Consider the following 27,397-nt stretch of genomic DNA (forward strand, 5'->3'; position numbering starts at 1 on the left):
ATACTGTCCGAGTTCTCTCAGCAGCGCCTTGACTTTGAATTAAAATAATTAAATTTTCAATGAGAATAATAAAAGATTTCCAGATACAGACCCCCTGGTCTGCAAGCCTCATGCTAACCACTTCACAGCCACCTGGCGTCAGTCAGGGAAGAGATGGGACCGGCTGTGTGGCTGGGCCCCTTCCTCCCAGGCCTCCGCAGCACAAGCAGAGGAAACCAGCAGGGAAGGCAGAGGCGGCCAGCAGTGGGCCGGGCCGACAGACACCCAGTGAGGCCCAGAGGGAGAGAAGAGGCTGGGGCACCCTGGGCAGAGCGCACGGCGGCGCTCCGTGGCCTCGGAGACGGCTGCTGCCGTTGCCCGGGCTCCTGGCTCCAGGCCCCGGGGGCCCTCGGACTGGAAATGAGAGCGGGAGCGGCTTAGGCTGGCGCCTCGTGCCCCTTCCAGAGGCGAGGCAGACAAACCGAACTCTCTGGCCTTTGTGGGGTACACAGCCCTGAAAATAAAAAATATATAACGGTCCACTCAGAGGTTCCAACGTCACTTACTGTGTTGGCTTGAAAATGGGCAATTTCTGAAAGCCATCCATCCATGAGAATTTTTACTTTCATACAATAAAGGAAAAGAAAAAGAAAAACCAGCTTGAAAAGGCTGTTTACTCAAAATCATCTTGAGAGAAGCGTGGGGAATAAAAAGCTGGAACGCATCCTACTACCTGCTTGATTTACTGATGGGAGATCAGTTCAATAACTTAATGAAAAAAAACATATGCTTTTAAAAGTTTTATCTTTATTTTTTATTTTTTTACTGCAAAAGAAATACATATGTATTGCAAAAAAAAAAGAAATAAAAAACTTCAGCAGGATATTAAGGGAATGCCGAGTCTCATCCAAGCCCGCTGCTCTCCCGAACCACGCCGGGCGCAGCTGCCCTCATTAACGCGAACGAGCGGGGACAATGGGAGGAGGGCTGGGGACGGGGAGGAGGGCTGGGGACAGCGAGGAAGGGAAATGGAACCTTGTGACTCGTGAACAGCGATGCTCTGGGCATTTGTGTGGTGCCTGTTACCTCCCTGCAGCTGGCAGCTTCAACACTCTGTCTGTTCACAAGAAGACTGGCTTAGCATGTCCATGGACCAAAACTGCATATGCTCTGGCAGCAAAACTAGACGAAAATACAAAAAAAAAAAGTCCTGAGGCCTGGAAGGATATCGGTCACATGGAGGGAGTATTTCAAAGATGAAAGCGTTGTGTTCCAGCGCCCAGCTCCTGCGGCGCCAGTTCTGGGGAACCGGGAAGTGCTCCCTGCGGAGGCCCGCCGGCCCTCCACCACCACTGTCCTCATTTCCGGAAAGAGGGATGCGCTTGTCCCTGGTGCCCTGTCGTGGACAGCACCTGACTGATACTCAGGATGCCAGACTGCCCCATCCCTGGCAGGGCTTCCCACCCCGAGGGTCCCATGCAGGCTTGGGGGGTTCTGCCATCAGCAGCCTTGGTGTGCTGTGACTTGTCTCCAGCTGAGAACAACAAACCGGCTGAAGTCACTGCGAGCTGGTCAGAAGCCATCATCACTGCTGTCAAAACCCAGGTCATAGAGCACACTCTTCCCTGGCTCCTTGCACGGAGGGGTCGTGGAACTTTCGAGGTTGAGGTCACTGAACCAGCTTATCTGGTGGTCCCCCCTGGGGCTGTCAGAAAGCTGGCTGTTGTCTCCGGAAGAGTGCCCACTGAGCTGCAGGGGGGCCCCTCGGGCCAGCCCCGCTGTCCTTCTGGGCGTGAGTGCTCCTTCCAGAACAGGGCAGACTGGCTTTGTGGGGCTCCTGGGGCCACACGGATGCAGGGGCTGAGCAAGGGGCGCCTGCTGCTCTGGGGCGGAACTTTGTGAGCCAGAAACTGGAGACTGGGGACCTGCGGGATAGAAAGCACAGGTTTTGCCTGGGGTACGCTCTTGCTTCCTGGCCAGGGGCCTGCCTCTGCGGGCTTTCCTGGGCTGCGGCTGCTCCTGCCTGACTTTCCTCCCGACTCCCACCGTTCTGCCCTTCTGTTCTGTCACCAGCCTCTGCGCACAGGGGCCATGCGAAACCATGTCTTTGGTCTGATGTTCTGGGCGGGCCTTCTCAATGCTGGTTACAAAGTTGTTTAAGTCCAGGGCGATCAGCTGCGGGGCTCCTAGGGAAACCAGGTTCCGGACACCAGGATCTCGGTTCTCCAAGCTTCTCTTAGTAATAAGCTGATTCTTGCAGTTAGTCTGCACGGCCTTGTCCCTGACTCGCCTGTTCCTCTTGCCGCCCCCAACAGCCAGCAGCACAGCTTCCTCTCGGAGAGCAGCCCTCTTTGCTCCTTCGCCCCAGACACCAAACTGCCCTCGCGGCCGCAGGGAGCGCAGCCTAAGACTCCTCGCAGCGGGGAGTGCCTGGGCTTGCCCCGCGGCTGGTTCCTCACAGGCAGATTCGTCCTGCCTGGCCAAATCGAGGCTCTGGGCCAGCGGTGGTGAGGTCTGGGAAGTGCTGTCCATCACATGCGCGAGGCTCGGGGCCAGCGGTGGTGAGGTCTGGGAAGTGCTGTCCGTCACATGCGCGGGTGCCCGAGGCACGGAGATCAAACTCTTCAGCTCCGCTAGGACACCGGGCACATTCAGCTGGCCGAGCTGCTCACAGAGCTGCTGGAAGTCCTTACTCTGCTGGGCAACTACAACTTCAAGGTGCTTCAGGTTGGACTTCACTTCTATAAACTCTGCTTGTCTCTAGGGAAAGGCAGTGAGAGAGGAGAGAGTTACAAGCAGGTCAATGCAGAATGCACAGTAACATGTGCAAACAAACCAAAGGACGTGGGACAAGCACGGCTGCATCTGACGCACAGCCCTGAGGGCCCGTGTGGTGCTAGAGAGCCTTGGCTGAAGCTGGACTCTACCCTGGCCCGTTACCAAGGGGCCTGTGTTGCATTGGCCTCTGTTCTTGGTTGAAAATTTGCAACATCAAAGGTGTCTTTCTGGGCCTTAGTGACAAAGCCAAAGATGCACTTGAGGAAAGGGGTTGGGGTCTGTACTTACTGTGTCAAATCTCTTCTGCATCTCAAGGATAGCCTGCTCCATGTTGCCTTTGTCCTGCACTGTTTCCAACACCAGATCACTCTGGGCCCGCGCAGTCTCTTGCACTAAGTACAGAATAATGACAATTCACTTCTTGAAGACTGTGTCTGGGCCACAGTGGCAGAGAGGGAGCAGCGAACCTGGCGTGGCCACCTGAGCCTGCCCAGCCAGCACCCGGGACTCCATCCACCCAGATGGGCCCTGGTGAGGAGAGGAAGCCACAGCAGGAGGCTTCCTGCACTGTCCCCCTCCCTCCGTCCCTGAGGACTTCCTAGCCAGGGCAAGCTCAGTCTCAGAACCTGCTGGGGACCCTGAAACCTGCACCCTGATGACAGCACCCACCTCCTTCTTGGCCTACCTTCTCGGCCCTGTCATCAGAGTGATCTTCCTAGAAAGCAGGTATGTGATCATGTCCCCCTGAAATTGTCACTGACACTTTCAGTGGCACCCCACTGGCCATGGGACGAAGTCCCAACCTTTAAATTGGCTCTTTTCTCCCTGCAACCCCGCCAACCCTGCCCCAGCCTCCCCGCATCTCTGACCTATGCTTCCTAAGCAATCTCTCCCCCCACTGGCCTCGCGCCCGCTCCCCGCTCAGCCTGGAGCACTTCTGCTTCTATGCCTGTCGCTCTCCCTCCCTCCAACCACCGCCCCAGGTCAGCTGTTCTGCCTTCCAGTTCCCGTGCTTCCTTCTGCTCTCACCTGCTTGGAAAATACTGTTTCCTGTCTGGCTCGGTTGCTCCTTCTCTCTGCTGGTGGCACCGTGTGTGTGTGTGTGTGTGTGTGTGTGTGTGTGTGTGTGTGTGCGCGCTCTTCCACCACTTCTCCCCCTGCACTTACTCATCCCCCACTTACGCGTGGGCTCTAATAGGCTGGGGGAACTGAGTGCTTGCCACTCAGGACTGATATTGGATCCCCTGTTTTGCATATGGAAATTTTACAAACACATTTATTTAATAGCACATTGTTGCAATTACTTATTGCCATTCTCTTGATAAACTGCTAGTCATGTGAAGAGGCCCTTACCTTTATTTGGAAAAAATTTTTTAAATGGATTCTCAGAATGATGATGAAAAGAAGCCCTAAAACTGGAATCTAAAGAATGATCAACCCGATCCGGAGCCACCAGACTGAGCTCCAGGCGACAATGAACAAGTAAACGGCATGCACTTCACAAATGAACGTTGTAGTGAGAGCTTCGACAGGGATTACAGTAACAGTAAGACGGGGCACCTGGTTTGATAAACAAGGTTATCAGAGATGAAGACGTTTAGGATGAAACCAGAGGGGTGAAAAGGAGCCGGCCCTGCAAAGCCCGGGGAAGGCTATGCAAGCAAAGGAGACAGCATGCGCCCAAGCTCTGAGGCAGAAGGAAGGGCCCGTTGTGACGGGAACAGACACGCCAGTGTGGTCTTGCACAAAGTCATGTTTTGTGTACTTTACCACAATAAAAACAAGGCATTTTTAGAGCAAATTTCCTCCTGTTGCTTACCACAAGTTAAATTCCATGGGTCAGGCAGTTAGAAGAAGGATGTTTGCTTTTATCTCAAGTACTGGATCCCTGTCCCTAAACTCAATTAATCCAATATTTTTCCAGACATCCGTGTAGGTATTTGTAGTAAAAAGCAAACATAATTATCCTATCCTAGACGAGTTCCTAAATAGCTGTGTTTCTTAGCAACAGTGAGCATTACTAACCACAAAAGCAGAGAACGAGGAAGGCCAGCAAACTGTTCCATCCCAGACCCAGCGCCAGAAAACATCAGTCTGTGGGCCCACATAGTCTTTCCTTGTCCCCCGGGAGACACGCTTTCTTTACAGGGACCTTTGTATTAAGCTCATTACTTCCAACATCTATCCCTTTTTATTTCTTTTAAAAAGTTTATTTCTGAAAATAACTCAAAACTGTAACAGAATAATACAATGAAAAATGACCAACTCTCTCCCATGCAGACCATGGTTCTACTTCCTGGATTGAACATCATGAACAGTTTCTAGAATTCTGCATTAATACATGTGCACACCCGCACATACAGATCGTGTGTGTGCGTGTGCGTGTGCGTGTGCGTGTGTGTCCTCTAGGAGGGGACTCATTTCACTTCTGCTTTAGCTATAAACATCAGATATTTTTAGCTTTTTTCTTTTGTAAAAATGTCATTTTAAGTCCATTTCCATATTCTGGACAACGTCTCTGCCTCTTTACGAAGATGATTTGTAAAGACCTGTCTCTGTCGTAGTGAGTTGATAAAGGCTCCACTGAGAGGAGCTCGGTCCTGACGATTTTCCACGGGCGGCCAGGGCCTTTCCTCCCACTGTGTGGCTTCGTCTCCCTGCTGCGCTGAGGGCCCGAGCAAAGGCCTTGGGGCCCCGTGTACAAGAGGATATTCCTCAGTCCCCTCCTTTTCTCGGGATACCCTTCCCAATTTTCACTGACTAGTCACCTTCCTCCTCAAGATGTGTCCTGGAGCAACCATGTGCACATGAGCTGTTTCATTTAGCAATGAGTGGATATTTCCACTCCAACCTGGTTTATACAGATGGGCCTCAAGCTTCTTAAGAATTATATGCGCCTTGCTTAGAACAGCCTTTCTCATTCTAAAATTATAAAACTGTTGCCTATGTTTTCTTATAGTTCTTTTTATGATTATATTAATATATCAATTCACATGGAATTAGTCTTGATGTAACAGTTATCTATTTTCCAAAAGAGATATTTTGTAATTTTTGATAGTGCCCCTGCTTTTCAATTTCCTAATCATATTTTTCAATAGAACTGATACCTACTAGGAGAAAGTACTGCTCCCGACTAATTATCTCACCAAAACCCAAGACAAAGTAGGCTGTGGATGGCCTTGGGGATTCATTTCATTACTCTGGTCCTTGGTGCCCTTAGCGAAAGAACAGGAGGAGTTAGACTGACTGGCTCTGTGTGATCCTTCTGGCTGAACAGGCAGAGGGTGACTGGGGAGAGCTCTCACGACCTCCTTCTGCGACGGCACCAATCCCATAACAACAGAGACGGCATTTCCACACAGTACGCGCCCCTCTCCCTACGAGCACAGCGAGTGCATCCTGGAAGCCTGCGGAATGCACCGCCTGGGAAGTCCGGAGCCCTAGGCCAGCTGGACTGGGCCTGGCTGTATGACAGAGGATTTGTCCCTCTCTGACTGACTTCTTGCTCCAGGTCACTACCTACACCAAGAAAGGGAATGACTGAGGACAGGCCACTTGTGCCTATTTTCAAGAATGACCTGGCTTTCTAATTAGTGTGATGCCACCGTGTTTGTTACTGCCTGTCCCAACATGTGGCTCCCTCTCCTGAACCCTACCCTCCGACAACTAAGGAGCCATCGGGATGAAGGAGCAGGCCCCGATTCCTACTATAAGCCAGACTCAGCCCCAGTCCTCTCTCTGCCTTGATCTGGCGTTGGGGCCTTGGGCACTTCCATGTGCTCTCCTGGACCTTAAATATCGCAGCTCTGCTGCACTCCTTGTTCTGGCACTCCACACACTCTAAATGTAGAAAGCAAAAGGAGTGCTGTCCTTGGGCATTTAGAAATGAGTTTTCCTATCATGTTATATAAAGGAAGCCTTCCTGATTTGCTTCTGCTCCCTGAATCACCTCTTCTTGTGAGGACAACAAGTCTAGGCTTCCACAACCGGTTTCCAAACAAAAGCACAGTTGCCCTGTGTGTGGGATGCCCAGGTTGGAAGCCAGCAGACAGTACAGTGCTTCTTTGCAGACATATGGGAATTAATTTCTAAGCCACGCAAAGGCATTAATTTTTGTAAATCATGAGCAATCCATCCCATGGCATTTGAATAAGTTGGCTTCGATTTGTCTCAAATAGAAGATAAACACGCAGACAAATGCAAACAAGTACAGATGCAGCCACCATCTTGCTGTTTAGCTGTTGGTTCCAGGGAGGTGTCTGCCTAAGGGGAGCTGTGTAACAGCCCTCTTGTATTTGTTAAGGGCAGGACCATAGCTTCAGCTAAACGTAGATCACTAGTTGGCAGAGCAGAGGACTGTACAAGCCACAGACTAACTGAAGCTGAGAAAGATGCTGTGATTCACTATAAAAAGCTCTCATTGGAACCAAAGCAGCGAGTAGAACAGTAGGTGACTGGAGTATTTCTAACTCCTAAGGGACCAGTTTCTTTATTGCTAAGCCCTAAGGGAGCGATGTTTCTACAGACAGCACAGCCAGCGATTCACTGGGAACGCAAGGACGCTGATTTACTGCAGGCGCGGGGAGGAGGAGCCCGGCAGAGCTGCCGTGGCGTCCCCGGGTGGAGGGTTAGCGGGCGCTTCACGAAAGGCATCTAGGGACAGAGCGCTGCCACGCGGAGTGGGCCTCACTATCCAGTTTAGTGCGTGTCACATCTCTTCAGGACCAACCTTCGGGCCCAGCCTCTCGTCTGAAATGCACTATGGAACGTCTCTCCTGGCAGAGACCCGGCTGGAGTCAGAAAGTTCACATCCACTGCTCGCCAATGCCCTCTGCTGATAACCTCAGATGGAGACACTCACGTGTCCTGGCCACAGTCTCCAAAGAATCCAGAATAGACTGGCTTCTTGAACTGAGATGTTCCTCAGACTTTTCCACAGATGTCTGCAACTAAGAAACCCAAAATTAAGAAAAAATTCACAAACTGTTGCCTTATTTTACTAACTTGGAGCATTGTCATTTAATGATTTTTTAAAAGTTGTTAATATATTGCTATCCTATATGAACTAAAGTCAATATAATACAATTATTAAACTTCTTAAAATGCAAATTGTTCTAAGTCTTTGAAATGCAACTATACTTACCTTGTGAATGCTTTCTCGCACATGGGAAATGAAGTTGTAGAGATTCTCACTAAAGTAGGAGAGAAAAAATAAAATAAGTCCTTGTGGAATATTGAAACAATATGTAACAGAATTGATTCCATGCACATGGCAGGCATCCACCTAGTATAGCATCAAAGCAGCTGGAAAAAGGAAAATGTAGACTTTTTACAACCATTTCCAAGGCAAACCACTTCTTTTTTAAATTCACTATATATGGCCCTGGCTGGTGTGGCTCAGTGGACTGAGTGCTGGCCTGTGATCCAAAGGGTTGCTGGTTCAATTTCCAGTCAGGGCACATGCCTGGGTTGCTGGCCAGGTCCCCCCGACGCATCACACATTGACGTTTCTCTCCTTTCCTTTCTCCCTCCTTTCCCCTCTCTCTAAAGATAAATAAATAACATCATTTTAAAAATCCACTGTATATATATCTTAAATGGGGTAAAATTTTTAGCAGTATAAGTGGTTATTACAGTAGAACAGACAGGCTTTTACAGTTACGTGCCACATAACTGCATTTTAGTCAATGATAGACAACATATACAACTTCAGTCCCATAAGATTCTGATGGCGCTGAACAATTCCTATCACCTAGTGACTCCCAACTCCGGGACACGTATTAATCTAATTGGCTATTATTTTGACTGTAAGAATGAGGCAGTAGAGACAATTCTGGGAACAATATTAATTTCTAATAAAAGAAACTATCACAATTATCCCTCAAATAAATATCCCACTTTTGAAAAGATTCAGATATGGATTATCATTTAAATATTTTACAGATTTTGTTTCTTTAATCTACATAATACAAATGCAAATATTAATTTTCAGACCCCAACAGGACAATTCACAAATCTTCTGTGTGCTCCACCAGACCGACTTTGAAAGGAGAATTAAATAGAACCATTTGGAAATTGACAAACCATATGGTTTTTAAATGAAAGAGATTGGGACATCACCTGAAAACAATAAAAATATTAAAAATTTAAAAAGTTGAGGATGGTAATGGGAGGGAAGTGGGGAGGGTTGGGTGGTTGGGCTGGATTGGGAGTAAAAGGGAGAAAACTGTACTTGAACAATGATTAAAATAAATTTTTTTAATTTAAAAAGTTAATTAAGGATGTTAAGAACAGAATGGTATTAAGTAGAAAAGCAGAGAATAAGGGTATCTAGAAATCTAAAGTAGCAGAAATTAAACATGTAGAATAGTTAGAAATGTGATAGAAATACAACTAGGGGTAGAAATAGCTAAGGAAATATGATAGAAAATAGGACAAAAGACAAAGAGATGGAAAATAGTTTCTAAAAATTAGAAGATCAATGCAGGAGATACAACACACACACAAAATTGAAGATACAGAAAGAAAAAGAGTAAAAATAGAGAGGAGGTTTTCAGCGGTATAATAAAAATTCCCAGAACCAAGAAGTGTATAGGTAAAAGGAACTCCCGAATGACCAGGGATTACGACATACCACATCAAAGCACAGTCCCATCAAATTTCAAAACTCCGTGGATAACGAGAAGAATCAAGGATTAGAAAGGCATCAAACATTTTCTTTTAATTTCAATTTGTTTTTAAAAAGAGGGGAAGGGAGGGAGAGAAACATCTATGTGTGAGAGAAATATTGATGGGTTGCCTCTACCAGGGACCTAGTCCACAACCCAGGCCTGTGCGCTGACAGGGAATCGAACCAGCAACTTTTCGGTCCGGGGGACGCTGCCCAACCCACTGAGCCACACCAGTCAGGGTGGCATCAGACTTTTTAAAAGCAACATATAAAGCAGTAAGGCAATGGAGCGATGCTTTAGAAATGTTGAGGGGAAATGATTTCTAACCTAGATTTCTATATCCTGTGTAGTTTGCCATCAAGTGTGAGAGAAGAATAAGGAATTTCAGATACACAAGTTCTCAAAAAATTGTTTAGGTGCCATGTACCTGTTGTCAGGAAGTTTCTGGAATATATGCTTCACCAAATCCAAGCAGTAAACCAAGAAAGAAGAGGACTTAGTATCCAAGAAACAGAGGATCCAGCTCAGGGGACAGCTGCACCACGAACTAAGAGAGTCCGAAGTCGGACTGGAATTCGGAAGGGTGCTTCCGAGAAGAAAAGAATGACACTGAAGGAATTTCTGATATGCTTAAATATATAACAAGAAGCTTTTCTAGTTTGGCTGCAGAATTCGGGAACAGACTTACGATTCCTAATAGAAACTAAGCAAAATAGAAAACAAAGCAATTTTAAACATTAGGAAAATGTAATCACAGTATATACAATTTTTCTGGGATATCTATAGTGGTTACACAGTGATAAGGATATAAAGATTGAAAACTGATTTAACTAAAAATGTTCATATAACTATATTGGAATGATGGATGATGAGAGTTTATGGTGTTTGGGGTAGGGAGGAAGCAAAAAATAATTCTTATTCTAGGGTAAAAGTCATTCTTTTAAGCTGAAAAAACAATCAAGAAATGACAATATAAGCCATCTAACATGCCATGAGATACATGGAAGTAAGTCCTAGCATAGCTAAAAGGGTTGCAAGTTGGTTGCAAAAAGAAAAAGAATCAGAAGTGAGGAAGGACAGACCTCCTATTATGCACTATAATCCTAATGTATTTTTAAAATATTATGTACATGTGATAACTTGATTAAAAAATACATAAGACTAAAAAAGACGATCTTAAAGTAAATCTAACAGCCCTGGCTGGTATGGCTCTGTGAACCAAAGGTTCACAGGCTAGATCCCCAGTCAGGGCACATGCCTGGGTTGCAGGCAAGTCTAACAATGCTACATATTACTGCTTGGGAAAGCCTCTACTATATCACATCACCAGTTAGGAGTGATTCTTTATTCTCATAAACACTCTCCCTTATTAGTATATTTAGTAACAATATTCCCAACTTAAACTGTATTATACAAAATAAATGCCTTTAGCATACTATTTTATATTAAAATGTTTTACATATAACTGATAGCTCCCCTTTTAACTGTTTATTACTCAGTTTCATCTTGTCTGAATTGAAATGTCAAATTCTGATTTACCCAAAACCCTTAAAAGATGCTTAATAGACAAAGTAAAAACATTAAAAGCTTGATAAATAAACATTTCATAAAAAGCTACCATTAATTTGGAAGCCATCTTCATTACTCTTTATCAAAATAAGATGCTTAAAAACTAGGGATTTCTCATCCACCCAGATATTATGTGCAGGATCATAGAAAGTTAACTATGACCTAATCTCTGTTCTAGAAAGTCAGCTAGGAAATTCTGTTCATTGGTAATAAAAGAAAAACACAAACACTACTTTTCAGAATAGAAGAAAATTCTGTACCACCCTGTGCTGGTTATTTTACTTCAAAAATCCATTCACTTATTCAACATTTATTGAGCTCTTTTTTGTGACACGTCCTTAGGAATACCTTTGGTGATATGGAGGGGAAAAATTCAAGTTCTTACCCCCAGGGAGCTTATGAGTATATTCTTGTTGGTATTTTTGAATGCTGTTTCAAAATCTACTCAAATTAAATGATCCTCTTTATTTAAAAATTGTATCAAAATCAAAGCTTATTGAATCTGATCTCCTGTTTATTGACATGCCCAATAACAACGTGTTTGTGTAAATTACAGTGCGTGCGGAGCGGACAGCAACACTGCACATGGATGCAGCTCTGCCAATTGCTTGTAGTCGGCTTCTGTTCTGTCTGAGTGATCAGTACGCAAGCTGTTCGTTTTTTAAAAATCATCACTTTATTGAGGTATGATTGACACATGAAAAGCTGTGCATATTGAATGTATACAAGTTTGGAGATAAGGATACATCCATGAAACCATCACCATAATCTGTGCCATAAGTTTCTCCATCACCTCCACGTGTTCCCTCCCACTCGCACTACCCCGTACCGTAGATCTTTAGAACTTATTCATCTTGTAGAAACTGAAAGCTTGTGCTCTTTGACTAATACATTTTTATTTACCTAAGGTAAATGCCTAGGAGTAGAATTGCACAGTAAACTGCCTAGGAGTAGAATTGCATATAGTAAACTGTGTTTAATTTTATAAGAAACTGTCAAATTTTTCCAGAGTCGCTATATCATTTTGTATTTCCATCAGGAAGAGTTCTAGTCACTCTGTATCCTTACTCAGATGAGTTTTTGTTTGTTTTGTTTAATTTTAGTCATTCTAATAGATGTACAGTAATATCTCATTGTGATTTTAATTTGTAGTTCCAAATGGCTAATTATGTTGAGCAACTTTTCATATACTTACTTGCATCCATATGCTTTCTTTAATAAAGGTATCTGTTCAAATCCTTTCTCACTTTTTAATTGAGTTGCTTGTTTCTTATTGTTGAGTTTTAAGAGTTCTTTATATATTTTAGATACAAGCCCTTTCTTGACCATGTCGTTTACAAGAATTTTTTCCCAGTCTGTAGCTTATCTTTTCATTCTCAATGTCTGTCAGAGCAAATATTTAAAAATTTTTTTTAAATAAACAAAAATCCCATTAAAGTCAAAGTTAGAACTGTCATACTTTGAAAGTTCTAACTTTCAAAGTTTGAAAGTTTTGTTTCCCCAATCCACCTGCTACCACCATGCTCTCTGTTCAAGGCTTTTTGTTACAGTGGGAGAAACAGAGTACACTTACTCCATCTTACTCCAAACCAGAATACTTTCCAATACCATTTAAAAAAATTGTTTTTCCATTTAAATGAACTTACTTCTATTGCATACAAACAATAACTCTGGCACAGTTGTCTAATTTATCTATCACATGTGTGTTCCCCTAACCAGACAGAGAACTTCAAAGAGCTGTCACCATTATTCTTTCCCTTGGGATCCCCAGTCTGTAGTACTGGGCCTAGCACAGTGCTTATAATGTGAATGAATGACCAAACTTCACTATGGTGACCAACAATCATTGAAAGAACATCGTGATTTTTCTAATCTATTTGTGGTCCTTAGCTTATTTATTAGTTATGAGGCTAATCCATTTTCTCAAATATTATAGATAAAAACCAATAATCTGGGTAACGGCCATCCATTGTCTGGTGTGCCCAGCATACTCCTCCAGTGAGAAACTGCTTCTGTCCGCATCCAAAACGTGGTTCTGGTGAGGACTCCCAGTCATGCTCCTTTGCTCACCCCCATAACCTCAGCAAGCCAATCGGAAGCCTTCACTGGGATTTTTCAAATTGGAACTAAGAGAAGAAACTCTCTTCCTCTGTGTTAGTAGGACGCTCGTCTCTAGTAGGAGAGTAAGGTACATGTGGAGAGAGAAGCACAGAAAAGAGACGGATTCTGATTCCATTTCATTCTTGTCCTTCCCAGACTAGTTAAGAGAGAGAGTACATCCCCCTTTTGTCGAAGCTAGTTTGAGGTGGGTTTCTGTTTGCTACCAAAAGAGTCAAACAAATGCAACCTGGATGATTAAGGCTTCTTTTGAGATGTCTTCACCTCCTTCTGTAACATGTAATCTCAAAACACAGTATGTGAATCCATTACTTATTGGTTTGTGGCATCTCATGTTTGAACTCATACCATGGTTCATCACTTTCCTGATTTCAAATTTACAATGGTATGCTTTCTCTCTCTTATTTTAAAATTTCTCACTCCTCCTCAGCACATTTCTCCCTTCTAAGTACTAACCAGGCCCGGCCCTGCTGAGCTTCCAAGATCAGACGAGATCGGTTATGTTCAGGGTGGTATGGCTGTAGATGATCTCAGCACATTTCCAACAAAGCATTTATTGACAGAAAACAAGGAAGCTAACATCCTGGGTTTTATTTTTGCCAAAATTTATTAAAATTTATTTTCTGCCTATCATATAAATCAGTATCTCAAGCTTGAATTCTTTTATTTTTCTTCCTGCAAAAAGCTTTATTGTTTCCATTTGGTTCAATGCATGGGAGAGGTCTCCAGGGTTTAAAAGGAGCCTAGTGGTTTCAGGCAAAAGGAAAAAAGCAGGGAAATGCAGACGGGCTCCTCAGAGGTCTCCGGGCTCCAAGGTTCCTAGTTGTGTTTGAGGGTGAGCCTTTCAAGAGCTACTCGCCCAGCCCAGCCTGGGGCCAGGCAGCCTGCTGAGGTTAGTCAGATGGTTTGCTCATCTTCTTGATGAGTTTCACCTCCCCATCCAGGAAGTGGTTCTCCAGGAAGTCACAGAGCTGAGGGTCTGTGTGGGCAGAAACCAGGATATGCAGATCCAAAAAGGCCTGGTTCAGGTTCTCCATGACCGTGGCAGCTTCCATGGCATCCTGAGTTGTACCCCACTCATCGTGGGACAGCTCCTGTATGTCCTGGAGGAGAACACGGCCACTGCACTGGTTTTGCATCTTCAAGAGACGCTGAGTTCCCTCGCACTTCTCCTCGGCCAACTCGGGGAACTGGCCCATGCCCTCCAGAGCCACATCGTTGCAGGGGACATAGAAGCCCAGAGAGAGGTAGGTGTAGGAGGCCATCAGATGCATGTTGACCAGGTAGCTGATGGCATCCTCCACCTTGGTGTAATAATTCTGATGAATTTGGGAGATCATGGTTTTTCAGGAATAAGGAGTTACGGTCAAAAAACAGTGTTGGCTGATCTTGGAGGCTGAGGATGGCTGAGGTGGTTCCAAAGGTGGTGACTGAAAAAGAGGTTGTAGGGTGGTCAGAGACTGCAGGAAGGGGCGTCCCTGGGTCTGTTCCATGCAAACACTGTTGAAGCAAGAGGCAGATCCGGGGGGACTCCTGAGGGCTCTGTCTTGAATTCTTTTTAAAGGACAGAAATTCTTCAGACTTCTCATCATTTGTTCTCTCTATATAAATACATATATTTTTTGCCATTTTTAAAGTAATTGCTAACAGAAATTCATTTTACTACAAAAAAGAGAATGAAACAGAAAGGAAGGAAGAAAAGGGAAGGCAGGTGGGAAGGCAGGAGGGAAAGAAATGTCAAGTGGGACTCATGTTTTAAGAAAACTTTTTGGACAGCTGCGACATCTGTCACCCTATTGATCGCCAGGGTTGATTCGGCTGATCTGGCTGGCTAGGCGGGTGTCCCCTTCCTCCCTCACTGATCCATGTGCGTCCCTCCTGAAGCTGCGCGCTCGGTCGAAGAGGACGACCTTCCCAACTAGAGGAGAGGACCGGTCTTCGGTCAAGGGTATACGAGTAGCTGCGCTCCCCTGCTAGAACCTCCAAACAAGCTCTCAAGAAAACTTTTTTCAGTTGAGAAGTGTTGATCAAACAAAACACAATCCTGCCCAGGCTGGTGTGGCTCAGTGGTTGAGTGCCAGCCCACGAATCTAAGGGTTGCTGGTTCGATTCGCAGTATGGGGCACATGCCTGGGCTGTGGGCCAGGTCCCCACTGTGGGGCGTGCAAGAGGCAACCACACATTGTTGTCTCTCTCCCTGTTTCTCCCACCCTTTCCCTCTGTCTGAAAATAAATAAATAAAATATTTTTAAAAAATACAGTCCACAGGCCCAAAGAACAAAAAAATTAAGACTGATTTATCTGAAGCACTAAGAGGGTGAGGGCAGCCTGCCCACCTGCAGTACCCTACCATAGCCTTGAGGGGCCTCTGAGAAACCCTAGAGTACAAGAGCCTGGGTTCCCAGGGGAAAGAAGTCTGTCAAAGACTGGGAAATGCATTTTTATCAATAGAACCAGATTCTTTACATAGAGCATTTTGCTTTTCTAACTAAAGGAAAATAGTCATGCAGTAGCAGAAACCTGATCTAGGAATTCTGGACTCTTTCAACATTAAAGCACTAGTGGTGATGCGAAGCAATACATCTTCACTGTCACAAAATATTGCAGCTCTAATTTATCTCACGTATTTGTTTTAAAAATCAATATATCACTAACAAATTCAAATGGGTATAAAATTTAAGGAACATCTGAAATAAAAAAAAACAGCAACATTTCAAAGTGAGAAATCAGCTTGGACTCCGATTTAGTTCATGTTCTATGTTCTTGATCCTGAAACAAATAATGTTATCTAATATACTAATTCCGATGATCTGAAAAGAAAACAAATTAAAGGGCAGAATTTTGGGTAGAATAAACATAATACTATTTGAATATTGCATTTCTCTAAGAAGTCCTTTATCTCCCTTTTGAGAGGCACCAAAACTGTGGCAGCCATATTCAAATCTGCCACAAGCTACATTGAAAAGAAAGCAAACAAAGATTAATTGCTAGATGAGCTATAAAGGCGAGATTGCTATCATGCTGAAATCAAATTATTTCACTATTGGCATTCCATTTTATGTTTCCTTCATGAAAGAGAAGCTGTCTTGTCTACTTGAAACGTTTGCATACCTGTCACATTTGTCTTTTGCTCTTTTCTTTTTCTCCTCAAACTGTTCCAAGAGGCCTTTTGATTTTCCAACAGACAAAGGAAGAGGAAATAAGCTTCCATCTTTAGTATCTTCTCCAAACAGCTGGGGTTTTGTTTGGTACTTTGCGAAAAGACTAGGTTCACTCTGTTCAATTAAAAGAAATCATTAGCCCTGGCTGGTGTAGCTCAGTGGATTGAGCGCAGGCCTGTGAACCAAAGGGTCACGGTTTGATTCCCAGTCTAGGGCACATGCCTGGGTTGCAGGCCAGGTCCCCAGCAGGAGGAGTGGGAGAGGTAACCACACATTCATGTTTCTCTCCCTCTCTCCTTCCCTTCCCCTCTAAAAATAAATAAATAAATAAATAAATATAAAAAAAGAAAAAGAAATCATTATAGCATTTTACATATAAAAATGCCTATAATATTCACTATTTTCTATACAATGTAGAGTCACATTTAAATGCAAACCATAATACTAAATACAGCATAACATGTAGTATTTTTTTATTTCATATATTGCAAGAAAATTATATTAAAATAAAGCAACTGCTTTTATTAATATAATTTTTGCCTTACCAGCCTAGAGACATATAAAATGTCAGCTAAAATGGCTTAAATCAATTGCATAAATTTAAAGGCAACAGCAGACAATTTTTTTTCATCAACTATTTTATTTATGAGGTCTATCTGGAAAAATTCCAGCCACAGTTAATATGACGAGAACAGTTAGCGTGACATCCATGTAACCTGGCAGCCAAGGATAGTGAACTGGAATGTGCATCCATGAACAAGGACGACTTTACTGTACTAGTCAGTGGGGGCAGTAGACACTGTTGAGTGAACAGTGTGTACTGTGTGGCCGTCACATTCAAAATAATTGATTGAGTAGAGCAACAAATCTGCATCAAATTTTGCATTAAGCTTGAAAATTCCTCCACAGAAACTATTTGGATGATTCAGAAGGTCGTGGCTATGGGCAACTGGTGATTGGCAGCTTCATCACAAAAATGTACCCACTCATGAACCATGTCTTATGCAGAGTTTTTTGGTGAAACATCAAATCACCCAGGTGACTCAGCCCCCCTACAGCCCAGATTTGGTGCCCTGCGACTTTTGGCTTTTACCAAACCTAAAATCACCTTTGAAAGGGAAAGATTTCATACCATCAACGAGGTTCAGGAATATATGACAGGGCAGCTGATGGTGGTTGGAAGAACTACAAGCAAAATTTACACTGAAATATTCAAGGAGTACATTTACTCCTTCATATCACTGGGTACCAATTTTTGTACTGAAATACTTATCTCAGAACATACCCTACTAACTTAAAGCACTGACCTAATCTTATTCGTTAAGTTTTTATTTGATGCAGTTAAGTTTGCATATAAAGTCAAATTTAGTTCTACACCAAAATAAATAAATAAATAAATAAATGAAAATATTTCTGACTCACAGAAGAAGACATGCTGGTCTCAAAGAAAATTAAGGACTCAGGGGACCTGGTTCCTCACTCTGGCCCTTATTCATTAACTTGGGCCTCAGAACCCTCATCCCCCTCTTCAAGGAGATAATGGAGCACAGAGTGGACTACAATCCACGAAGCACCTGAACTTTCTTGGGGAAAAAACTGTCCATCTAAAATAAGATTTGTTACTTTATTCCAATTTTCCTGAAGTTCTTTTTTCCTATGAAATTTTTATGAATAACAGTAGGACCAGTCTTGGGAAATATCATACAATACTTGGCTCTCCCTAGAAGTGGCGGAGGTACTGGCACTGTCCTACATTGCTTTGGTGATATAGAGAAACTGTAAATATAAATGTTTTCTCCATTTCAAATTACCAAGTTGAACAAATCCCCAATAAGCACAGATCCATTTAGAAGAGTAATCCTTAGAAATGTACACTTCTAAAAAATATAATTCAACAGAATGTCTCTTTTATAGCTTATCTCCGTGACAGTGAAATGTGTACAGAAAAAATGCTGGCAATCAGACTCACGTCCAGAGAATTCTTTTGTAACTGTTTTGGATCTTTCAAATGGACACCAAAGTCCAACGGTGCTGACAGGGCCTCTGAACTTTCTGGACAGAACTGGGACCCAAAGAGGAACTGAGAATCACTGAGGCCGGAGTAATCAGCCTGATTATTGGTCCAGTTTGATGACTTAGTGGTACTGAAATTAAGCAAAAAAAAAAAAAAAAAAAGTTAAAAAATATATATATATGTAGCAAATGGAAAATATCCTGAACAAATAAAATCATAATTCACAAATATTCATTTCTGAATATTCTGGGCAGTGTGCTAGCTTGTTCTGACCTCCTAGTCCCCTGAACACTGCCAGTACTACCGGCGTTTTGAATGCCAGACATTTTGATTACAACAACCTGGGAACAATCAGGTGGGAATTCAAACAATAACACCATTATCCCTTGTATAATAGCACTGTAGGCTGTAACACCATTTTGGAGATCAAAGTTCATCAAATCTTTTAAAAAGTTGAATCTTTTCATCACTAAGGGAATATAAAAAATAAAATATGGTATATGCATATAATTGATGCAGTAGTCATAAGCAATAAGCTAGATTTACATATAACCACATGAGTAAGTTTTGAAAATATAATTTTGAGTGCAGAAAAAAGAACTGAGTGAACATCAATGCATATCATTTATGTAAACTTTTAGACCTACATCATATATACGATGAGGGTGGGGCCCTCATGATGGGATTAGTGTCCTTATAAGAAGAGACACCAGAGAGCTCACCCCTCCACCGCCCGCCCACCATGTGAAGATACAGCAAGAAGGTGGTTGTCTGCAAGCCAGGAAGGGACCTCTCACCAGAAACCAATTATGCTGGCATAAAGGTCTAGGACTTCCAATGTCCGGAACTGTGAGAAAATAAATTTCTATTGTTTTAGCCATCCAGGTTATGGTACTTTGTTTTGGTAGCTCAAGCAAACTAATATAGGCCTCCTCCAGACTGAAGAAGGTGATCAACTCAGATTTGTGCCAGGAGAATCCATTAACAACTGTTTTTGATGCAAGGCATTGTTCCTTTCCCACTTTTAGTGTCTTGTCTTTGCTGGCTTTAAACACTGGCAGCTGTGGACTTCCAATTTGCCTTTCATGGATATCTATGCCAGTCTTTGAACCTCACATACAACGGAGCCAGCGATACTGATAATAATACAATCATATTGAACACAGTGTACTAAGCCTACTACAGAGACAGCATGTATAAGCAGGACAAGTAAAACAGTCTTCAAGTTTTTACTCGAAAGACACCTCAATTTGTGTTACTTAATGCTGTTGTGTAACCCAAGAAAACACGCTTTAGTTAAAACACGAACACACAAATCATTCCTTTTCCAAATGTTAAATTTAAAGGAATTAACTAGCATATAAATATATATTCTAAGCTAAAGGAACCATTACAAGGCAGAAAGAAACACTAACAGTTCACCACAGCAAGGAGTAATTATTTTGACTTACAGAACCATTCTCTAAGATCAGCTAAGGTGATGAGCTGCACACATATAATATAGGTTGCATAATCATTACATTAAAAACACAGCTCTGTGAGCCTACAGAAATCATGTAGGATTTACATTTTAAAGTCATGATCTGGATTAAACAAAGATTTTTTATAGTCTGTGTCAATTTTAAGCACATTTTTTCTTTTTGAGAAATAAAAAAAATGTAGAATTTTGCTGAATTACTAACTGTATTTATGAAGGCATTAGGAAGAAAGTAAACTATCGTATGATAAAAGCATACCAAAAGGAATTAGAAATCTCTCAAATATAAATTACTTCCGGGACACAGCCACCAAGTTAGCAATGGCAGGCCTACTGCACGGCTGGTGGACACCAATGTAAGTGCCTCAGTGGAGTAGTCGTAGAGGGGGCAATATCTCAATGAGCCTTTTCAATAGCCAGAGGGGCTCTTAACTCCACAGTACCTACAAATTATACTATACAAATAAACATATATCTGAACATTGTTTTGATTTTTTGAAAAAGACAAGTGTGGGAGGGTGCAGCAGTGACACGCTAGGGGAAGAAACCACATGGGGTAACTCTATTACTATAAACCAATAGGAAGGGGAGCTTCTATGAAATCAATATAACTAATAAATCTTCTTAAGTATCAGAGTATGTAACTAGAAAACTTACCCAGAGCCTGAGGGAATACTGAGCATATCTTTGATATTCCAGACATTAAAATTCATTTCTTATGATTATCTCTATTGAAAGAAAGAGGAACATTAATTTTAAAGGTTAATATAATTCTCCCCCTCAAGATTGCTTTACTGGCGACTATTTTATATGTAGATGAGGACATTTTAGTAGTTATATTTTCATCCGATTAGTGAAAATTCCCATTACCTGTGTGCCAGCAACAACTATCTTCTGTTATTAAATTGCATAAAAATTTCTCTCCTCCTTAATACCACCAAGGAGAGCCCAGTCACCCGACAAATGGTAAATCTGCCTCCCATGCTCTATTCTCCCATCCTTTTCTCTTGCCGCCCTAGTAATAATCTGCTTTTAGGAAAAGACCAATAAACCCCACTTTTCAATGACCTTATTCTTTCAAAGCTTTAAAGGCAAGGAAAAAAGAGGGGTGGAGGCTATAGACTAAAAGAGGTATGATGATGAAATAGAATTGTACCCTTGAAACCTAGATAATTTTATTAACCCTTGTCACCCCAATAAATTAAAAGAAATAGGAAAAAAGAGATTTATGAGGCACATCAACCAAATACAATGTGTTTGGATCCTGAATTTTAAGAAAACAGAGAAATTTAAACATTGACTCACTACATAATGGCAGTTTTAAAAAATGCTAAATGTGTTAATGATATTGTAGTTATAATAAAAATAGAGTCTTATCTTTTTTACATACATAAATTTTAAGTGGATAAAATAATCTGTGCTTTGCTTTAAAACAACACAGGATGAGCTGGGGTAGCTGAGCAGGGAGGGGTACAGATTGGCCCTAGGTTGGTAATTGTTGAGGCTAGGTGACGGGGACATTGGGATTCATTTACCCATGATCTCTAATTTTACATGTTTGAAATTCCCCACAATAAAAATTTAATAAGTAAAATACCTTGTGCTATCTAACAGCTCCCAAAGTTCTCACCTACAGCCCAGACCGCCCCCCTGAACTCCACACGCCTCCATTCTATTGCTGACCTTACACTGCTACTCGGAAGACTAGCGCGCACCTCTAACTTGACATGATCAAATCCAAGATAATCGTCTTTCCCCCCAAACATTCTCCACCTACAGCCTTCCTGTTCCAGTTAATGGCAACTCCATCTTTCCAGTTGCTCAGGCCAAAGCCTAAGAGTCCTCCTTGACTTCCTTTTCTCAAATGCAATCTGTGAGTAAATACTATGGTACCTCCTTTAAAACATGTCCAGGATCTGACCACTCCTCATTTCTTCCACTGCAGGGTTGCCAGATAAAATATAGGATGCCCAATTAAATTGAATTTCCCACATATTTCATAGCATACATGTGTACAAAAATATGTTTACCTGAAATTCAAATTTAACTGGATGTCATATATATTTTTAAGATTTTATTTCTTTATTTTTAGAGAAAGAGAGAGAGAAAAACATCATGTGCAGTTACTGGGGACCATGGCCTACAACCCAGGCATGTTCCCTGAGTGGGAATCCAACCTGTGATGCTTTGGTTCACAGCCCCGGCTCAATCCACTGAGCTACGCCAGCCAGGGCTGTATATTTTTATTTGCAAAATCTGACAACCCTTCTTCTCCCCGAAACTGTATCAGCATAATAAGCCACGCCCCCTCCTTCCGGTGCTCTCTCAACAATTTATTCAAAATCGTCGTACCTCAACAATCCCTGTATCTCTCCCTTGCATTTTCTGCACAGTACATCATTATTCTAATACCCTGTATATTTAATTTATTTATCTTATTTTGTCTGTCTCAGCAAAATAAGCACACCCAGGCCTCCTAGAATGTCATGTTAAACTCTTTGAGAAGAGGAATTTTTGTCGTGTTCACTGCTATAACCCCAGAATCCAGAAATTGTGTCTGGCACATAATATGTGCTCAGAAAATATTTACTGTTAGATGAAGAAAAAAAAAAACTTGGGAATTCAATTTAGACAATGGAGAAAAACTTTCCAGGTAGCCACGAATTTTAAAAATACATGATTTGTGTTCAATGATTACATTTCAGGTCCCTAAAGACTGAGTACACATTTTAATAAAGGTGAGTTGAATTTAATGTGGGATTACTGGCTCGTGTCTACTTATTTGTTTGGTAGCCCGAGATTGGTTTGTCTGTTGTTGTTTTTTTCCTCTTCCACCCACACTAGCAGAAACCCTTCTAGAGGCTAAATTTAGGATGCAGACGGTTTTACCCACATCCCCGCAGGACCACGACTGAAGGCCATCACTACTGTGTCCAGGTGGCCAGCCCTGTTGTCGCCCACCTCTGTGTACGCTGAGGGCAAGGGTCGTTCCCCCTACGGCGCGGGGCGTGGGGTTTCGAACACTGCCCCCCAGCTCCACGGCTCCCCCCTCGACCAGGTCTAAGGACCCCCCCAGAGCTTCCCGGGCTCGGCCCCACGTCCGTCCACCTGTCCTCTGCGTTTCACCCATGTTCGTGCCACCTGCGCAGGTTTTCACGGCTCGGACGGCGGAAACCCCGTCTGTCGAGCCCTCCTTCGCGGCACGAGCCGTGACGAGGCGGCCGTCTCGGGCGGGACCCTAGTCACACCTCGGTCGACGAAGGCTGAGCGCGCACGTTCCACGCTCCCCGGGCCGGGGCTCCCTGCCCCCCGCCCGCACCCCCCAGGCCCGGGAAAGGCAGCGTGGAAGTCGAGGTGCGAGGGCCCTCCCAGGGCCCCTCCGCTCCCTCGCTGGGTCGCAGCAGGCTTCCCCCCTCAGATCTGGGGGCGCCTCGGGCCGCACTCGGCCTCCCGCAGCCTCCTCTGTCGTCTCCGGTCTCCCCAGGCGGGAAGACCCCCCCGGGCCCCCAGACTAAACCATCCCCCGCCTCCGCAGGGATTTTCCGCAAACGAAACCAACGACGAAGCCCAGCCGGTTCCCCTGGCTCCCTGTGCACCCTGCCTCGCGGCTGGCCCTCTTCCTTGCGTGTCCCAAGCCAGACTCGGGAGTCGGGACTCGCGCGGGAGGCGTGGCCCCTGGAAACCGACCGAAGAGCCCCAGGGGCGGGGGGGGGGGGGGGGGGGGCACGCCAGTCCAGCCTCCTCGGAGAACCGGCGCCGTCGTCCGGCACGTGGAAAGAAAGGGCGGCTAGGCGCTGCAAGGCGTGGCCCCTGGAAACAACTCGAGGTCCCCCGGAATCCCGAACCTATTTGCAAAGGCCACTCGGCTCCCACACCGCCCCCCACCCAGCCCCGGCGCGCCTGCCCAAAGCCCTCCTGCCTCCACCTCTGAGAGCCGCACACAGGTCTGGACCTGAGGTAGCCCTGACCTGGCTTCAAAAGTCAGTTGGCCCCGGGAAGCCGACTGAGCACGCGCGGCCCCGCCCCCAGGGCCTGCTCTAACCAATGGAGAGTACGCCCCGCCCCCTGGGCTCGCCCCCGCCGCGGCACGTGACTAACGGTTTTAACGGCTCTAACGGTTTTAACCGACAGAGTATCGGCCAGCTGTGCCGGCCAGCACGCGCGCGCGCTCACTCACGCCCAGCGCACGTGCACCTCCTGAGATGTCCCCTCACGGCCGCTGCCCACGCACACCCCGCCGCGTCCCCTGCCAACACAGACCCGCGTGGGGGAGGGCATGAGACGCACACCTTGCCGACCGTGGGGGGGACTGGGTGCCCGGGGCGAGGGCATGGCGGGGGCCCGGGCGGTGGCCTTCGACGCCATGAAACAGGATGGGTCGGCCACGACGGCGTGTGGGGAGCAACACTGCGCCGAGGCCCGGGACACTCATCGGCTGGAGGCCCGGACGAGGAGAGCGCAGCGGAGGGGCCAGGGGCCGTGTGGTCGGGGTCGGGGACGGGGACGGCCGCCGGGAGAGCGCGGTGCCGTGGGCGCTGCCGGCGGGGCGCGGGACAGGAGGAGTGAGAATCACGCGTGGCTCCGGCAGGAGCCGCCTCGGTCCATACGCTGCTGCGTTCGGAAGCCACGCAGGGCCTTGGTCGGCGCGCCTGTGCCCCTGCAGGAGCGGTGTGCTCTGGGCATCTTTCCATACAGACTGGCTTTCGGGCTCACCATTTTAGAGGCTGATCTCTGTGGACTCGGGTGTCTGCAGCCCGTGCACGGTAAGTCCGGCATTTCGCTGTCCCTGTGACCATTTTCCCCACGGCCCCGTCGCTAAACATCCAGGCCGCTCACAGTCTGCCGCCCCCCGCCCGCCCCCCATACGGCTGCTGCAGGGAACGTTCTCGAACCTGTGAGTGGGGGGAGGGGACCTCCAGGGTGACGGCATTGTCCAGCGGCGAGGGGGAGTGGGGGGCGGACTTTCTGGCTCGCGGGGTCTGAGTGTTTCCCGTGGTTGAATTTTTCATTGGCATTTTTTAAAAAATATTTTATTAGTTCAGTGGATGGAGTGCGGGCTGCAAACCAAAGCATCGCAGGTTCGATTCCCAGCCAGGGCACATGCCTGGGTTGCAGGCCACGGCCCCCAGCAATCGCACATTGATGTTTCTCTCTCTCTCTCTCTCTTTTCCCCCCACCCTTCCCTCTCTAAAAATAAATAAATAAAATCTTTAAAAAAGTTTTAAATAAAAAAGAATACACAATTTAAAATATATATTTTACTTATTTTTAGAGAGGGGGCAAGGGAGAAAGAGAGGGAGAGAAACATCAATGTGTGGTTGCCTCTCACGCCCCCTACTGGGGACAGAGCCCAAAACCCAGGCATGTACCCTGACTGGGAATCGAACTAGTGACCCTTTGGTTCGCAGGCCGGTGCTCAATCCACTGAGCCACACCAGCCGGGGCCACTGGCACTTGTTTAGTGGCTGACTGGTGGCTTCCCTTGGTTAGTGAGGGGGATGAGCAGTTCACATCCCAGTGTTACCAATGGGAGAGGGGAGGAGAGAGAGAGAGAGAGAATGAGAATTATTTGTCCAAGGACAGCTTGGAATGGAACCACCATGTAAATACACATTTTCATGCTCCTTCTCGGGCTGCTCTGTTCTGCTCTCCTCCCTGCAGGTCCCTGCCACCCTCACCGGCCGTGATCAGTGTTGTTCCCAGTCGCCTCGAACTCCTGAGCGGCGGGCAGGCAGAGTCTCATTCTGACGCACTAATTTTATCCCAAGAGCCACCAGCCCCTTGAACATTTCTTCTGGCTCCACGGAGTGCTTTCTAAATCTGTATCCCTGGCATTTTGGTCGAGCAGTTTTAAGAATGCAGGATTCACCTCTAAATGTCCCTTAATATTTCACTGACTGGGAATTCATCAGACTCCACAGTGGGGCCTTACGTGTTTCTATATATAAAGACGCTCTCAGGCTGTTAAAGTGGAGGGGAAGATTTCCCTCCGGGGGGAGGTAAAAACCGAGCGGGAAGCCCAGAGGGGTAGCAGGCTGGGCGCCGCCTCAACGCCCAGCGGCATTGTGCAGTCACAGCATCCCTTTGTCACTAAGCAACAGGAAGCTGGCCTCCTGCAGTTTTCAGACAACCTCAGAGAGACTGGAGGAAAGTTTCCCTCTTGGTGCCTCTCCCCGGAAAGATGAAGAGTGCTTTAGTAGGCTCCTGGGTAAGAGCACATCTTATGGTTAACCCTGGTCCCTGGCCCTGGGTAGTGCCTGGGATTTGAGTGCGTCGTGAAAATGAAGGGGGAAGGGTTTCATCCAGCACCCAGGCTAGTGGAGGACGCTGAACTACCCGCTCACCTGCCACCCTGGGGCCACCCCTGAAGCTAGCTTAGTCTTCCCGGCACCATGCTCCCTTCCAGAGGTCCTGGTCTCAGGCTAACCTGCGCACCGAAACGCTGTTGAGCTAAACTGAATAGAAAGTAAGGGGTGTCCAGCAGATAGTAGAAGGATGGTCAGTAAAGTTGGATGGCCCAGGCCCTCAGTGGGCTGAAAAAATGTGGGGCTTCCCCGTCGTGTTTAAGATCCCACTGTGACGGCCAGAGGCTGGCTAGGGACAGGCTCTTGCTGCTCAGAGATGGGACCGTGGAGGACCAGACAGACCATCCTCTCCAGGGAGCTCTCAGGGCAAAGAGGCTGGGCACAGTGGTTCCTTGGGCAGGCACTGCCATCCACAGGGTGTCTGCCTAATGACATCAGGACAGGGTCGCTCCTTCTTAGACTCCCGACGCCCGCTTCTGTCGTCCGCCAGTCCCTGTCTCTGGGCTTCTCTCCAGAAGCCACCCATTGTTGGAGCACTTCTGTCAGAAAGTTTGTGCCTGAGGGGCTCCAGTCTCCCAGGGTGCCCTTCTTGCCCCAGGATAGCAGGGTGTGTGTCAGACAGGGGTTCATTCCTGACTTGGCTCCTCGCTTTCCAGGGACCTTTGACCTATTAACATTGGGGGGGGGGGGGGCAATGAAGGGAACTTTCTCTCAGCTCTCCCGAGGAAGGACCGTGCCACTAGATAGCGGCCCTGTTCTCAGAACTGCTCAGTTCCAGGAGCCACCCCTACTCAGAAGCTTCTGGTCCCCTCCCTTCCTCAGAAGAGAATCCACAGTCCTAACCCAGTCCCTGCCTGACCTCACCTCCCTTCCTCCCAGCTGGTTCACAGTCGTAACAAGGCCTCTTCTTTTGTTCTTCCGAGCTCTCGCGCTCTCTCGCTCTCTCTCTCTCTCTCTCTCTATCTCCCTCCTTTGAAATTTTGCACTTAGAGTTCCCAGCATGTCGAGGGCCCTTCCACTACTCCTTACACAGCTGACTCCTTTTCCTGCTCAGGCTCCCACCCCCAGTGTCATGAGGAGCTGTTCCTGTTCCTCGTCATTCTTGATCTATTCATCAGGCTGTTTCTTCCCTACCCCTAATCACTGTGTTTGACGCCCCCACAGAAGGAAGGTTCACAGGGGCCAAGAGCCTTCTGTCCTTTTGCTGCCTCACCCCATATTGGGATTTTAAGAGGAGGAAAAAAGGGAGGAGGGAGGGAGGGAGGAAGGGAGGAAGGAAGGGCCTGCACACACACAGCCCTCCCAGGTGAGCCAGCACAGATGGC

General features: G+C 45.7%; 1 protein-coding gene and 1 long non-coding RNA gene across 2 annotated transcripts; one reads left to right on the forward strand and one right to left on the reverse strand.

The window, feature by feature from the left end:
• LOC118501545 lies at nucleotides 1–15,106 on the forward strand. Its single transcript, XR_004904166.1, has 3 exons — nucleotides 1–11; nucleotides 7,269–7,272; nucleotides 14,951–15,106. It is a non-coding gene; the product is annotated as an uncharacterized LOC118501545 (long non-coding RNA).
• IHO1 (interactor of HORMAD1 1) lies at nucleotides 1,333–20,551 on the reverse strand. The gene is made up of 7 exons (XM_028518769.2): nucleotides 20,425–20,551; nucleotides 18,246–18,420; nucleotides 16,227–16,390; nucleotides 7,901–7,949; nucleotides 7,619–7,706; nucleotides 3,046–3,149; nucleotides 1,333–2,739 (listed from the first exon to the last, which is right to left on the reverse strand). The coding sequence occupies exons 1-7, from the start codon at nucleotides 20,478–20,480 to the stop codon at nucleotides 1,552–1,554; spliced, it is 1,824 nt and encodes a 607-aa protein (XP_028374570.1). The 5' UTR covers nucleotides 20,481–20,551; the 3' UTR covers nucleotides 1,333–1,551.
• Between the last annotated feature and the right edge of the window lie 6,846 nt (nucleotides 20,552–27,397).

This window comes from Phyllostomus discolor, chromosome 7, assembly GCF_004126475.2.
Source record: "Phyllostomus discolor isolate MPI-MPIP mPhyDis1 chromosome 7, mPhyDis1.pri.v3, whole genome shotgun sequence".
Lineage (NCBI taxonomy): Eukaryota > Metazoa > Chordata > Mammalia > Chiroptera > Phyllostomidae > Phyllostomus > Phyllostomus discolor.